This window comes from Sitophilus oryzae, unplaced genomic scaffold (genome assembly GCF_002938485.1).
Source record: "Sitophilus oryzae breed Bouriz unplaced genomic scaffold, Soryzae_2.0 scaffold_1009_pilon_pilon, whole genome shotgun sequence".
NCBI lineage: Eukaryota > Metazoa > Arthropoda > Insecta > Coleoptera > Curculionidae > Sitophilus > Sitophilus oryzae.
This window is the reverse complement of record NW_022145626.1, coordinates 425,218-440,796: the sequence shown is the minus strand read 5'-3', so window position 1 is coordinate 440,796 and position 15,579 is coordinate 425,218. Positions and strand designations below refer to the sequence as shown.

General features: G+C 32.0%; 2 protein-coding genes across 2 annotated transcripts in view; one reads left to right on the top strand and one right to left on the bottom strand.

Annotated features, from left to right (window-relative positions):
- LOC115891904 (alpha-soluble NSF attachment protein-like) overlaps positions 1-11,034 on the top strand; it is a 38,547-nt gene extending 27,513 nt beyond the window's left edge. Inside the window, exons 2-5 of the mRNA XM_030912507.1 lie at positions 53-284; positions 3,268-3,479; positions 6,257-6,414; positions 10,842-11,034. Coding sequence (XP_030768367.1) covers positions 53-284; positions 3,268-3,479; positions 6,257-6,414; positions 10,842-11,007 — 768 coding nt within the window. The 3' untranslated portion in view covers positions 11,008-11,034. The remainder of the gene's footprint in view (positions 1-52; positions 285-3,267; positions 3,480-6,256; positions 6,415-10,841) is intronic.
- A 93-nt stretch (positions 11,035-11,127) lies between these two features.
- On the bottom strand, positions 11,128-15,572 carry LOC115891876 (probable elongator complex protein 3). The gene is made up of 10 exons (XM_030912476.1): positions 15,434-15,572; positions 15,130-15,374; positions 14,822-15,055; positions 14,522-14,765; positions 14,297-14,466; positions 13,718-13,935; positions 11,782-12,012; positions 11,587-11,720; positions 11,414-11,527; positions 11,128-11,350 (listed from the first exon to the last, which is right to left on the bottom strand). The coding sequence occupies exons 1-10, from the start codon at positions 15,450-15,452 to the stop codon at positions 11,154-11,156; spliced, it is 1,806 nt and encodes a 601-aa protein (XP_030768336.1). The 5' UTR covers positions 15,453-15,572; the 3' UTR covers positions 11,128-11,153.
- Positions 15,573-15,579: the final 7 nt, after the last annotated feature.

Genomic DNA, 15,579 nt, shown 5'->3' with positions numbered 1-15,579 from the left:
TTCGAATTTCATGTAATTCAACTATTAATTTTGTATTTTCATACACCGAAAGCCAGAAGAAGCCATAGAATATTACACCAGAGCAGGGAATTTATTCAAAATGGCCAAGAATTGGGTTCAGGCCGGCATAGTATTTGTGGATGCGGCGGAATTAAATTGCAAAGTAGAAGATTACCTCGAGGCAGCTATAAATTACTCGGAAGCGGGCAATTGTTTCAAAAAATGCGATTTGTCGAAAGCTATAGAAAATTATATGAAGGCGATTAAGCTGTATTCGGAAATGGGTAAGACAAACGAAATTATTTTCAAAAAATAGGAATTTATGGTTTTGTGTCATATAAGTTTACTAAAATATAATATTTTATACTATGTGTTGCAACGCTAACCTCAACGTAAGAAATCTTAGGTAAATTTCCCATGACGAATGATTTTCATATATAACTTTATTAAAATATATGTAGTCTCCTCTACAGGTTGGGCCAACACACTGGTCAACATATTGGCCAACGCGTAGAGGGGCCATCCTTGATGTGTTTGAAAAAAACTACAACAGAAGGACTGATCGCCAGTGCTTGGCCCAACTCAGCCAATGCTTGGACCAACTCAGCCAGTGCCGCAACACGACCAATAGTCCCCTCTACACGTTGGCCCAAGCAATTCGGCACATGGCACACATATTGGCACATGCATTGGCTAACGTGTAGAGTAGGCCTACGAAGTATCTACAATTTTAGTTATGGAAAATAAAATATTACCAAATTAAACTGACATGATTATTCTATCCATGTCTTTGAGTCAAATGTCAAACACTCACGTAACATTATATAGTAAATATCATTATTACCGTCAAGATACAAAAGATACAACGTAGACACCCTAAAATGAAAATTAAAACATTTCATATACAGCAAACAAGTTATTTATACAACAGATTGGGAAACAGACTATTTTGGACAACGAATAAAGTTTTGCGCATTTTTTTTTCAAATAGTTACACAAAGTAGATGTTTCAAAACGTGTTGCAAATAAGATTTTTTGTAACTGACTATGAATGCCATCTAAAAAACCTTTTTATGTTTAGCCTAAATAAGTGTTTTTTTGCAATCTACAACAGTGCATTGGGCATCTAGTAGCTCCTATAGATAATAATAAAAAAATGTTTAAGTGTAAACCTAGATTAAGTACGAGAATGTATTTCAGGAATATATTTTATCTTATACAGGGAGGCTCAAGAAGGTGAGTGGATCGGGATGATTTTTTTTAAATCGATCACCGTGTATCATATTCCATTTTTGGCTTCCTTTCTGATCACTTCACATAATCCTAGATATTAATTATTAGGTATGTAAATATGCTTTGATAGTTTCAGAGATATTAATAAATAAATAAAAAATCAATGTTTTTTAGGCGCCTTTTTTTAATAAAATTATTAAAAATAAAAGAAATGTCCTGAAATTAAAACTACTTACTTTGCTATATGTATCGTAACCCAAGCAGCATTTGGACGTCGGGACAACATTGTCGCCTGATCAAACGTCGGGGCGCAACGTCGGCACAACCTCGTGCCAGTTAGAGACATATGCCAGATGGCAGTAAAGGAAATGCTTTTTTAGGAACAAAACATTTTCTTATTCAACAACATGGCGGCTTTCACTTTGTTGTTTTGGAGATTAAGATGGTGTAGTTCGAGTAGTCGCATACTGGACTAATAAAGTCGCAGTTCAGCCTTAACAGGTAGTATACTAGTCGCAAGATTGCCTAATTTAGTCATCCTAGAGTCTAAGTCTAGACATGGCCATCAATTGTCAAACGTCAAAGCAAAATTTGCTTGTCCCGCCCTCTATATTCTAAATAAACGAAGGAGTGGATAAAGTATCGGTAATATGTCGATGTATATTTAAATTTGCTTTTATTATGTGCCTTTCTTACGTCCCATTTTAATTGCATTATAAAAACAAAAACAGCACTGAACTGTCTCACTGAACAGAACAATGAAGTGAAAATTTAAGATTTAAGGTTATGGTTCAATACAGTTGCAAAAATGTAGTAGCTCGACGTCCTACCAACGTACGAATAAGGAAATCTAAACAACGTTGGAAATAGTAAAACAGACGACGTTTGCATAACGTTGGAATAGGTCCTGAAAGTGACGTCGGAAAACTTTTTATTGCCCAACATTGTAACTACGTTGTCCGAATCACAATCACCTAAAGGTCACTTAAGCAAAAAAGGTTACAAGACAACGTTTATTCGACGTCGCAGAAACTTTTACGTTGTTGTAGTACTAGTTCAACGTCGGCACAACGTTACAAAAACGTTTACATTTATTTTAATACCCAAGGTACGGAGCTAACTAATTTTTGTAACTAATCCAACGGTGTGTTTAGTAAACATGTGGTCGCAAGTCGTGAAAATGCTACTTGCTCGGCTACTTGGAAATCTTAAATCATACAGAATGTTCTAAATTCTCAAAGCAAACTTTTCTTGTTGCAAAGCAACAAAAATGTTGATTTTTTTTAATTCTCCATATAACAAAAAATAATATACAGGGTGTTGCATTTAAAATAAAACGAAGTAAAACTATTCTTTATTTTAAAAAATTTGGAGTTTTTCAAAATGTTTAACAGTTTCGCAAATATTCGCGGTATTATATCACATACTTATGACTATTTTAACAGTTAATTTTTATCAAATCCACCTAATGATTTTTGTCTGGTATTTTACCGTTGAAAGGGCTATGTATATTATATATTAATACCGTGAATAATGTATAAAACCGTTAAACATTTTGAAATACTTTAAATACAAAAAAATATTCATTTTTAAATTCTCCATCTAACAAAAAAAAATACGTATAGGGTGCTCCATTAAAAAAAAACGAATAAAAATTATTTTATATTTAGAAAGTTTGGCATGGAATTTTGAATATGAAACCAAAACTATATGCTAGGTACTTATAATAAGGTAGGTACAGACCAACTCTAGTAAGTACCTAGCATACCTTTGATTTAAAATCATATCTTATATTTCTAATATTTTTCGAAAAAGGCTGAAAATATATTTTTTCATTTATTTATTTACATCTCTGAAATTATAAAAAAAATATTTTTGGACTATGTAAAATGATTAATAGGAAAGCAAAATGCAATAATACACAGGGTGTTACATTTTAAAAAGATCGTCCCGATCCACTTACACTTTTTTTAAACCACCCTGTTGAAGTTAAAATATTTATTTTCCTGCGAACTATTACCACTATCATTACAGGTAAATTTCTTACTGCCGCCAAGCTCCACCAATCCATCGCGGAAGTGATGGAAGACGACCGCGACATGACCGGAGCCATCGTGCATTACGAAAAAGCGGCGGATTTGTTCAGAGACGAGAACCATCATTCTATGGCGAACAGGTGCATGCAAAAGGTCGCCGAATTTTCCTCGTTGGAGGGAAAATACCAGAAAGCCATCAAGATTTTTCAGGTTGTTTTTAAATAGCTTCGTTACATGCCTTTTTCGTGTTTAATTCCACCTGAGGTGCGGACCAGTTTTTGTGCCGCGTTTGAATAAATCGATCCAGTGGCGTAGATGGTCACATCGATGCGGATGTAGTACTATTTTACGTTTATCTGACATCGATTTTCTGAGATTAGTCTTATTAAGATGAGCTCGAAGTAAATTAGAATATGTGTCTATTTTTAAAACAACTTTTCGTTGGCCCTTGAACGTACTGCAGGTAAATTTTTGTTTAAGGGACATAAAATATTGAAGTAATAAGTAAATGAAAATAAAAAAGTCAAAAAAATTGATTTTGTGATATAATAATTAGAAACTTTTACGATCAAACTTCGCTTTGTATAAAGGCGGCTCCACACATTCGGATATTTACGAGATCAGATATTACGATTTACTCGGATATTTATCACAAATATTTGGAAATTTGGTAAATACAGGGTGGCCCATGTTCCGAAAAAGCTCTACCGGGTGCGTCTCAAAAGTGGCTCACCCCTATAACTTCTTTATTTTTTCATATAAAAAAACGAGATTTGGTATGTTAGTATATGACATAAATTAGGATTGATTGACGTATTCAATTGTTGTCGGTCACTTCCTGTTTCACCGGAAATGACTACAACTTTTGATTTTTAAATGGCACCCTCGTTATTTTTTTATTTTATTCGATAGAAAATAACACTCTGAATAGAATGACATATCATATGTCAACTTTTGACATTTTCGTATACGGTTTATTTGAAATTATAACTTGCGGTTCGTAATGAAAATTTGACATCAAATTATTCGTAAAAAAATGCTTTTTCCAAATATGCTAATGAGCCACCCCCGTTCCATTTGAAAAAATTGAGATATGATGAAAAATACGATTTGAGCATTTTCTAACTGGTCAGGACAAGACACTAAAAACATTAGACGATCAAACCTATTTTTCCAAGGCTCCTTGATTAAGAATTAGTGTTTTTAACATAGCCATGGTACTCTAGATTGAATTTTAAAATACAATTTTTTATTAAGCGAGAATGTCAAAAGTTGACATATGATATGTCATTCTATTCAGAATGCCATTTTCTATTGAATAAAGTAAAAAAAATACCGAGGGTGCCATTTAAAAATCAAAAGTTGTATTCATTTCCGGTGAAACAGGAAGTGACCGAAAACAATTGAATACGTCAATCAATCCTAATTTATGTCATATACTGGCATACCAAAACTCGTTTTTTTATCTGAAAACATAAAAAAGTTATAGGGGGTGAGCCACTTTTGAGACGCACCCCGTATATTAGGTTTGGTTTGGTTATATAAATTTTTTTACGTAATGTGGGGACAATAATGATAACGCACATTTTGAAAATTTTTTTTTAACACACAGGGTGATTCAAACAGATTTTCAAACTAAAGTTGTATATTTTAAATGGAATACTGTATATTTCTTGCCATTAAATTTCCATTCCAAAAATACTATAATGTCTTATACTATACCGAGTGGTTTCTGAAATACAAAACTAAATTTACTTGCTTATTTAAAGCCCTCTCAAAATTCTAAATTCTAAAAATTTTGATTTGAAAAAAACACGGATTAAAATAAATTCCTTAGTTTTATTGAAACACGTAATGCATTAATCAATGCAATACACACCTCTGGAATGATTTGTGATTTGCGAATCTTCAGAATCTGCGGCAAAATTTTGAATAAATATCTAAGACTTTTGAAACTACCAGTTTCCAGAAATCAAAGAGTTACAGCTAATCGTTCGTTTGCAGGAATACTTTTTTCTCCACATAGCCTCTTTGCAATGTGAGGCCCCAATTTGTTGGGGAAACACCACAACTCCTCATCACTGAGTGCGTCGAGACAACATCGGAGATGGAGAACTCTGTAAAACCGTCTCAGATACTGGCTGTTATCAAAGCCCTGAGACTGTATAATCAGTTATAACTCGTTATATAACTCAAGAAAGGGAGACAATAAATTTGTAAGGTCGCGGTGATTAACCCCCTCCTATACATTCTACATTCTACAACTATATCAAAACTATTTCTAAACTAGTGAGTTAAGCCAATCGCTTTCCATTTCCATCTTGGAAACTATTCAAGAATATTGCTTGGTGCCAAAAAGTAATTTAGACAAATCTACAAATATTCGTGTATTTGTCAAATACCCGAATGCGTGGAGCCGCCTTTACTGACAGATAAATACTAGAAATGAAAAATTTCATTATAATTTTTATAAAGGTTTAAATCAAAGTATCAAAGCCTAAAGAATGTCTACACCTATGTGGCGGATTCATCTATCCAAAAAAATCCTTTATGGGTATTTATCAAAGCCTACTTGAAGATTATACTTTCCTTCCTTATTTCCTTCCTCCGTATTTTTTCCTAAAGGATTTTTGAAAGAATAAAAATACCATCATTTTATCACAGCTTAATTAATATCAGCTGACCATCATCGCTTGTTTTTGAGTATTCGCGTTAGCTGCTGCGCCTATTCTCATATACATGCCAGCAGTCAGAGTACCCGTCTCAGTCGTTTTTCCAAATGCAGTTTTAACGAAGTACAGAACTCGACTGCATAATATCGACTATATAATACATATAAGACAAGCAAATATCTAAATTAGATACGCAGATTTCACTGCGAGTGGTCTTAAATCCGTAGGCTGGTTACGAATAGGCTATGATTTAACTAATAGCAATTAAACTTTTAAACTAAACTCTTTTATTAAACGGGTTTCTTTCTGTTTTAGGATATTGCATGTTTTGATCTGTCCAGTTCACTAATCCAATATAACGCCAGAGAATATTTATTTAGAGCCGCTATTTGTCATTTATGCAATGATCCTGACATAGTAGAAACAATTATAAATCGTTATTGTGATATGTCTATACAGTTCAAAGACTCGAAGTAAGTTTACAAGAACAGGTATATGTGAAAAAACAATACATCCATAGCTGTATGAGGTTATAACAAAATCGGTGTATACAGACCGTAATTTCGTTGTTTTTTTTTATCAGTTAAATATGAAATTTGGATACAATATATAAATTTATCGAAAGTCGCAGTTCCCATTATAAAAAAAAACAAATACCAATTGCAGTTTGACCTAAAGATGAGCTTAAACGAAGAATCTTAAAGAGCACTCTGTATTTTTGACAGCTTCAACTTCTTTTGTTTATTATTATATATTATGTTTCAAAATACCATTGTAGAGTGATTTTATTCCAAATTTAATGACAGAATTTTGGAGATATTCTTAAAAAAATACTTGAGACGCAGACGGATTGAATATAGTGACTTTACTTAACGCATAACTCAAAGTGTTTTAACTAAGAATCCAATTTTTGAAAATAATCCAATCACCAATCACCAGTTTTCCATAACCATCTAACCCTCATCTAACCTACCATCGTCGTATATGTATCACCTTGTATACAGGGTCGCCGTTATGTATGGAAACGGTCGATTATTCGGTAAAATATAGGAGGTACCACAAAAGTTAAATACAAAAGTTATACGGTTTGTAAATATCTATTAGCGGGTAATAAATTTAAGTATACAAGGTCGGTCATAAAGTCGTGGCCCATCAAAGTTTCATTTTTTTTAAATGGAACCCCCTGTATATTATTGCATATTTCGGTTCTTCCTTCAATTCTAAGCAAAAATCGAAATACACACAATGTACCTCAAACCAACCATTTCCGAGTTATTGACTTTTGAAAATATCACTTAAACAATTTGATTTAATTATTTTCGATATGTTCAGTTTAATTTAACGATGTTATTCTGCCAAAACTGTGATACTTAATAATATTTAACTTTAGTTCTCAAGTTAGCATTTATAGATGTATAAAATGAGAGTATATCAAGTCTGGAAATTACAAAATCTTCGTTTAACATTTCAATTCTTCAATTTATGTGCATTGTGTATAATGATTATTGCTTAAAATTGAAGGAAGAATTGAAATATGCAATAATATACAGAGGGTTTCATTAAAAAAAAGTCATTATTATTTAATTTAAAAAAAATGAGATGTGACACAACTTTATGACCGACCCTGTATACTTAAATTTACTAGTAGCTAATAGGAATTTAAAAACCCATTACGATAGTATTACAGTTTCGGCAGAATGGCATCATTAAACCAAACCGAACACATCGAAACTAATTAAATCGAATTGTTTAAGTGATATTTTCAAAAGCCAACTCGGAAACAGTTGCTTTGAGGTACACTTTGTGTGTTTCGATTTTTGCTTAGAATTGAAGGAATAATTGAAATATGTAATAATATACAGGTTCTATTTAAAAATATGAAACTTTGATGTGCTACGACTTTATGAACGACCCTGTATACTTAAATTTACTGCTCGCTAATAGATATTTACAAACCCTATAACTTTTGTATTTAACTTTTTGCGGTACCTCCTATATTTTACCTAATAATCGACCGTTTCCATACATAAAAGCGACCCTGTATCCTGTATGTATATGTATCTGTAGATGACGGCAACCGATTTTAATAAGTGATAACTTAACTTACAACTGTATATAATTTATTTAGTAAAAAAACACACATTTTATATCGTTATATTAAGATTTATATAGTTATACTATATGATGGAAAAAATTGAAAGAAACGCAGTAAAGATACCTTAGAAATATGAATCAAATGCCAGTGAATAACAACATAATACCAATTAAACTTTTAGTTACGTAATCGATGGCGCGATTTTTAAATTCATTGTTGCCAACCATGAACATATTCGGCGCCGGGTTGACTTCTGGAATTTAAATTTCCCGCTGGGAATTCAGGTAGTAGCTCTGCTGCTCTGTAAAGCCGCGTCCAAGCTACTCGAACAAAACGTTCGCGAACATATATAATTCACGACGACGGCACAGCCCATCGCATCGGTCCCGAGGACTGAGGTGCGGGGAAGAATGCGACAACCTGTTTGCTCTATAGATCTAGGCTGCGTTTAGGTAGTGGCTGTTTTTTCGAGTGCCCGGATTTCGAGTGCAAGCATTTTATTAAACAAATTAACCGGTAAACAGTTTAAGAACTTTTGTCGTTGACGAATCAATATTTAGCAGGCGGAGGGTCACAGGGGTCTTTTGGTAGATTATTCGTTATAGTGTATTTTTAAGATCTGTATTCATTTTCAGCCGATTCTACCAGGTGTTTCTCAAAAGAGGCTCACTTTTTTATTTTTTCAGATAATACAACGAAATTTGGTTTGTTAGTATACGACATAAATCGGGATTGATTGACGTATTCAATTACCTTCGGTCGCTTCCTATTTCACCGGAAATGACTACTTTGTATTTTTAGATTGTATCCTAAGTACTTTTTTACTTTATTTGATAGAAAATGACACTCTGAATAGAATGACATACCATACGTCAATTTTAGATAATTCCAATTAAATAAAAATAGCATTTTAAATTTCAATCTAGAGTGCCAAGACTGAGTTAAAACTATTAATTTGTAATCAACGAACTTTGGAAACATATATTTGATCGTGTAATTTTTTTTCGTATCCTTTCATGGCCGCTTAAAAGATGCCCAAATCGTATTTTTAATGATAACTCAAATTTTTCAAATGGTACGAGGCTGGCTCAGCATATTTGGAAAAAGCATTTTTTACGAATAATTTGGTACCACATACTTGGTATTTGGAGTAAAATTGTCGTTACGTTTTTTTATGGCCATTTTTAAATTGAAAATGTCAAAAGTTGACATATAATATATCATTCTATTTAGAATGTCATTTTCTATCATATACGGTAAAAAAATACCGAGGGTATCATTTAAATTAAAAGTTGTTGTCATTTCCGGTGAAATAGGTAGTGACCGAAAATAAATGAAAACGTCGATCAATTCCGATTTATGTCCTATACTAACATACCAGATCTCGTTTTTTATCTAAAAAATTAAAAAAGTTATAGAAGTGAACCACATTCAGAAACACCCGGTATATTTATTTCTAAAAATGTGTCAAACTTCCTATTAAGTAGTAATTTTTAATTTCAGAATCCCATAATAATTCCGGTTTTTAATAAAAAATAATCATAATGGTCTTTATTAACAAAAATTAAATTATATGGACGAAGTCTAGCTACATAGCTATTCACACTCAACCCACATTAAAATTAAAATTATAAAATCTTTTCTTTGTGTAAACAAATTAATTGTAAATGTTTTTCACGATCCCAGTCAATAACTGCGTCTCTCATTGTCGAATACTCGGTAAAAAATAAAAATCACAGATGGACGCCCGCAATTAAATGAGACCCTTCCAAGTGTCCGGTACAATGTCCGCCGAAATGCACGCCGTTCGCTCCTTTTGATTTACCGACACCTGTCGGAAAAAGAACTCTAGCATAGGCAGACGCTCTAGCGCGCTCTAGCATAGGCAGACGCACGCTCTGGCATACAAGCTAGCCGTTCGGCGCTCCACGCTTCGCACTCCTTAATAAGCTTAGGCTAGCTGTACTTGTTGGCTTTATTATTTATAAATCTACCTATCTCACAATTTTCACTTAGTATCTGTTTAATTATATATGTTCGCGAACATTTTGTTCGAGTAGCTAGGACGCGGCTTAAGATGCCACATTTATTTATTTATTTTCTGAAATTGTCATTCGTTTTGACACTTTAGTTTTATATTACGAGTTTTTGGTTTAAATAAATAGTCTTGTGATACTTTAAACTTTAAAAGATTTACTAGCAGACCTAGCAGACGAACGTTGTTCTTTTTAGAACATCTTTTCGTGCGAAGTGTACAGGGTGCTGCAAATTCGAGGTACGACCATTGGTAAAAAAATAAAAATTAAATTGGGGCAAAGTTGCGCCTTGGGATGTTGACTAAGATAGGTACAATCAAAAAAGTTATAAGATTTTCTAAAAAGTAAGGACAGAAAAAAATAAAATGGATTTTCAAAAAAATCCGTTTTTCTCAAAAAACTCAACAATCCTTGAAACTTTTGAAACTTTTTTGATAACATGTTGGCGAACATCCCAAGGCGCAACTTTGCCCCAATTTAACCATCTTCGTATCTATTACGGTTTCTGAGATACCAATGCTCGTACCTCGAATTTGTAGCACCCTGTATATTTATAATTAATTTATTTTTGTTTCCTAAAATATTTTGATTAAAAAAAATATGTAAAAGTGGGCAACGCTCTGTCGGTCAAGCTTAATCACGTGACTAAAAGTTTATTTAATATGAACTATTTTTTATAATTTTACACACAAAACTATAATCGATCGGCATTTTATAAAATCAACTTGACGTCTTTTTTTTATCCAACTTATATTTCAACTATTTCTAGAGAATGCCAACTAATCCTGTGCCTTCTAGACTGTATTGAGCTTAAAGACGTAGAGGGATATGCAAACACAATCAGGATGTACGATGCCGCTTCAAAGTTGAGCATGTGGCATGTAACAATGCTTTTACGAGCAAAAAACGCGATTGAAACGGACTGTATTCGATAATAAAGAAAAAATAAATAATTAAATATTTGTTAGTCTTTTTATTGTTATTAAAATTAATTCTTAAATGTCAAATAAAATTTAAATTATATATATTTAACACTTAAATATAAATATCTTAATATTTTTATAGTATAATATGTGTAATATTATACACTAAAACCATGACTTTTATCATATTCATCTAACCATTCATCATCTGCCTCTTCATCATTATTGTATATTTTAAATGATTTTTCAAATGGAGTATTAATTTCAAGTTTAGGACCATCAATTACTTTAAAAGAACTTTCGTATTTATCACTGACTAAAGTTTTAACCATATATGGACCCTCTAAGTAGTATCCTAAAAAGAAATAATAAATTGATAAGTGATATTTACGTCTAAGTAATCATGTAATATTTATACCTAATTTTCTGTAATAGTTTCTTGTGCCAACTCCAGATATAACTGCTATTTTTGTAGATTTATGTTCATTTATTGCAATATCTTCTGCCCATTGCATAAGAAGTGCCCCAAAACCTAAACAATAAAAAGAAATAAGCATAATAAACGCGTCAATATATTTTGGCTATATTTACCTTGATGTTGGAACTTCTTCTCATCTCTTCCACTAACTGGCACAACACTCCCATATACATGTAGTTCTCTTACCATTGAACAATTATTTATGAGTTCAGGTCGATATGTATACTCTTTAGAACATTTTCTTAACCTGTAATACAAGCAAAATCAAACCAAACTAACAAATCAAGAAGTATTCCACCAAAACTAACCTTAGGAGTCCAATTAGAATATCTTGTTTTGGATCCTCATAACTCAAAAATGTTTCCCATCCGCCATTTGCAACGTAATCTCTTCTTACCGGTTCTACATCGTCAGGTCGAACTTTTTCGTGAATTTCTGTTATGCCGACTTCTCTTGTACGAACGTCTCGACATTTTAAACCTAGGTCGCTCATGCGTTCAAGTGCTAATTCCCGAAGGTTACCGTGTTCAACGCCAGAACTAAAAGAGATATCTAAAATACCGTGTGATGCAAGATAAACGACATCATCATGATTGGGGTAGAAATGTCTGTCATTATAATTTTAAATAAGTTGTACATTACTGTCATTTATTAAAAACTACTGAAATGGTGTGTGAATAGAAACCATATTTTTTCGGTATAAAACATTAATTTATTAAAAATTAATTAAACAAGTCTCAAATTACAGACAATTAGATGCATATGAGAGCGTCAACATTAATAAATGTAAAGATAATATGAACAAAGGTAACGGTCCAATTCCGGGCAGTTCTCTGTTCCTATTGCTCTAGTTTCGCTAATTGTTACGTTTGTTTGGTTTTGATTCAATTGGTCAGTGCAAACTGAGCGCCTATATAAAGGCTCAATTTGTAGATATTAGTTTAGCTTTAATTTTAGTTAGCGAAACGCGCGTCCAGTACAAAAGTAAAGTGTTTTGGTGTATTATGGTAACTTAGTGTTTTATTTTGCTGTTTTTTTAACATTAAAGATTTCTACCATCAACTGTAATCTAAGTATCTATCTAATTATTTTGTTTATATTTGCTTCATTATTTTGTGATATACACAAATATATATCACAATATTATTTCTCTTTTGTAATATTTTTTTTTTTTGTAAAAGTTTCATTTTTGAAATAAATACATTTATTATTATTTGAAATAGTGGGGGAGCAATAGGTCAAGTTTTGACTCACACTGTATATACACACATTATAGAGTATTTTTATGTGCTCAGTTTATGAAAAGGACTTTTTTAAATATTTTCAGATTTCAGTTAAAAAAATATAACGAATTTGCTACCTATTTTATAATTTTGGGAGAGTTTTGAACATGCAGAAAATTTAATTTAAAAATATAATATTTACCCTTTGAATAAGAAGACTAAGGAAGGAGCATATCAAAAATCTTAAGTACACCGCGATGGGCCTCAAATATGGCCGACTTAAATTCCGGTTTATCAGTGCCGTTCTAATTTTATTTAAAAAATGTAAAACTATGATGTAGGGTAGACATGGGGTAGACTCAATAATTTGTTGTTTTATTTTACGTTGTGAATAAATGTTGGTAGTTATTAAAATTGTTATAAAAATATATAATTCTAATAAAAATAGATAAGTTATAATAAATATTTATTAACACAAACATCCCATACGCTACTGAAGCAGGTAAGTCAAATTAACGTATCTAAATTCTTTGACATCTGATCTTTGACAAGTAATAAATAAATGCTAAAATGCAAAAAAAATATATAATTTAGTTAATTTAAGTGAATTTCATAAATGATCGGTTTACTACACGTATGTATATTATATAGTCACTTACTAGCGAAAAGTTGTTCCATTATTTCACTCGATTTTTGCCGAGATCTACCGATAGTGTCACTGTTAATTTAAGTTCTGCCACAATTTCCATCTAGATTTACTACCTTTATACAACTATCAGTAGTAGAATAAATGATCGGTTTACTAAACGTATGTATATTATATAGTCACTTACTAGCGAAAAGTTGTTCCATTATTTCACTCAATTTTTGCCGAGATCTACCGCACGCTACACAACCAACTATTTTAGAGTCTTTTTCGATAAATCGCGATAGTGTCACTGTTAATTTAAGTTCTGCCACAATTTCCATCTAGATTTTAGCATTATGCTCCTTCCTTAGTCTTCTTATTCAAAGTATTTACCTAACTAATGGCATTGGAATATCTCTTTGCACCCTGTATACTCTAGTCCATGGTGGCACCAATCCTAAGATTTTTGCTATCAAGTCCACCAGAACAGATGGAGGATAACTTTTATATCGCCCCGTTTTCCATAATTCATATAAACCAGTTCCTCTTATGACCAGTGTGGGATATATTTTTAGACCATCTGCTCTAAATGCTGGATTCTCAAAGAATTCCTAAAAATGATATACATGAAATATTCCATTTAAAAATAAACTTAGTAGATAATATATGAGAGACCCTACTCCTCATTATACACCTCTTCCTCCAATTCTACACTTTTCAAATAAGCTTACCCAATATATTTCCAATATATTTTTGTTATTTATTCTTACTGATGTTCAAACTAGATATAAATGAACATCCTAATAATAAATAACAAAGATATATTGGAAATATAAAGAAGTAGAGGTGAGCTTATTTAAAAAGAGTAGAATTAGTGGTGGGAGGCTTAGGTGGGAGGAGGAGAAGGAGGAGGAGTATAATGAGGAGGAGGGTCTGTCATATATTATCTACTAAAATTGGTATTTCAATTACTATGAACTGTTCAATGTCCCTTTCTAAATCTACATTAGGCAAATCAGGCATCATATGTGCCACAACTTTAAATCCTGCATCTTTAGCTAAATTAAACGTTTCACATACTGCTTTAACAGTGTGTCCTCGATTGGTATCTAATGCCACATCTTCATATACTGACTGAACACCTAAATATAAACAATCAAATAAAACAATAATTCATAATCAAGTCAATTTTCTTACCAATTTCAAGTCTAGTGCAGCCATATTTCAACATATCAGAAAGATGCCTCTGCAAGCAGTAATCAGGTCTGGTTTCTATAGTAATCCCAATGCATTTAGTATTTGATCTTTCTGAAAATATTACTGCTTCTTCTACAGATGCACTTTTATGGCCAGAAAGGGCATCATGTAAATTCCTAATAAAATAATCACGATAGTCTTCTGGAAGACTCATAAATGTTCCACCCATTACAATAAATTCTACCTAAAAAATAATTAATCATAAATTAGGTATATTACTATTTTAATTTATGAAATTACTTTATCTACAGAATGACCAAGTTGTTTTAATTGTTCTACTCTGTGTCTAGTTTGTAAATATGGATCATATCTAGCTCGAATTGCCCTCATCGAGGTTGGTTCATAACCAGTATAACTTTGAGTGGAATACTCAAAGTCAGAATCTGGACCCCCTGGACAATATACACAAATATTTCCTGTCATATTAATATGTGGACATCGATGTGGTTTACACATAACAGCCACTACAGCGATCTATAATATTACAAAAATTCATATATTATGAACCAGGAACCAGTTATAATTAAATATTAAATGATATACTATACCCCACTAGCTGTTCTTATGGGCTTTGCCAACAATTTAGGAATTAATATTTTCTTATAGTTAACAGGCACTGCTGCAATAATATCGACTAATCTTGGAGAAGATTCGAGTCCATATTTTGAAGAGATCTTATGTTTTAATGCATTTAGATTCACGTTCTTTTTATCTTCGTGAGCTTTTATTAAGTCCTGCACAACTTCAGCGACAGTGACAACCTTTCTTTCATCCACTGTGAGATGTGAAAACTCTACAGAAACACAAAATAATAAAAAATATGGTTCAGCTATATTATAGAAAGGTACTTGCCATTTTTCTTTCTAACCATTGTTAAAAAATTTCTTTAAGATCCCAAATTTCCAAACTAGAATATTTATACGATTAAATTATTATAATTATATTATCTAAATTAACAAAATTCCATATTTATCCAAAATCTAGATGAATTTTTAAAT

What these genes read in the sequence shown, in the direction of transcription:
- LOC115891876 (XM_030912476.1), bottom strand. An exon ending in GGGACATTGAACAGTTCATA is followed by an intron (nt 13,936 to 14,296) that starts GTAATTGAAATA and finishes TATCATTTTTAG; the next exon opens with GAATTCTTTGAGAATCCAGC. An exon ending in ATTCTAATTGGACTCCTAAG is followed by an intron (nt 11,721 to 11,781) that starts GTTAGTTTTGGT and finishes CTTGTATTACAG; the next exon opens with GTTAAGAAAATGTTCTAAAG.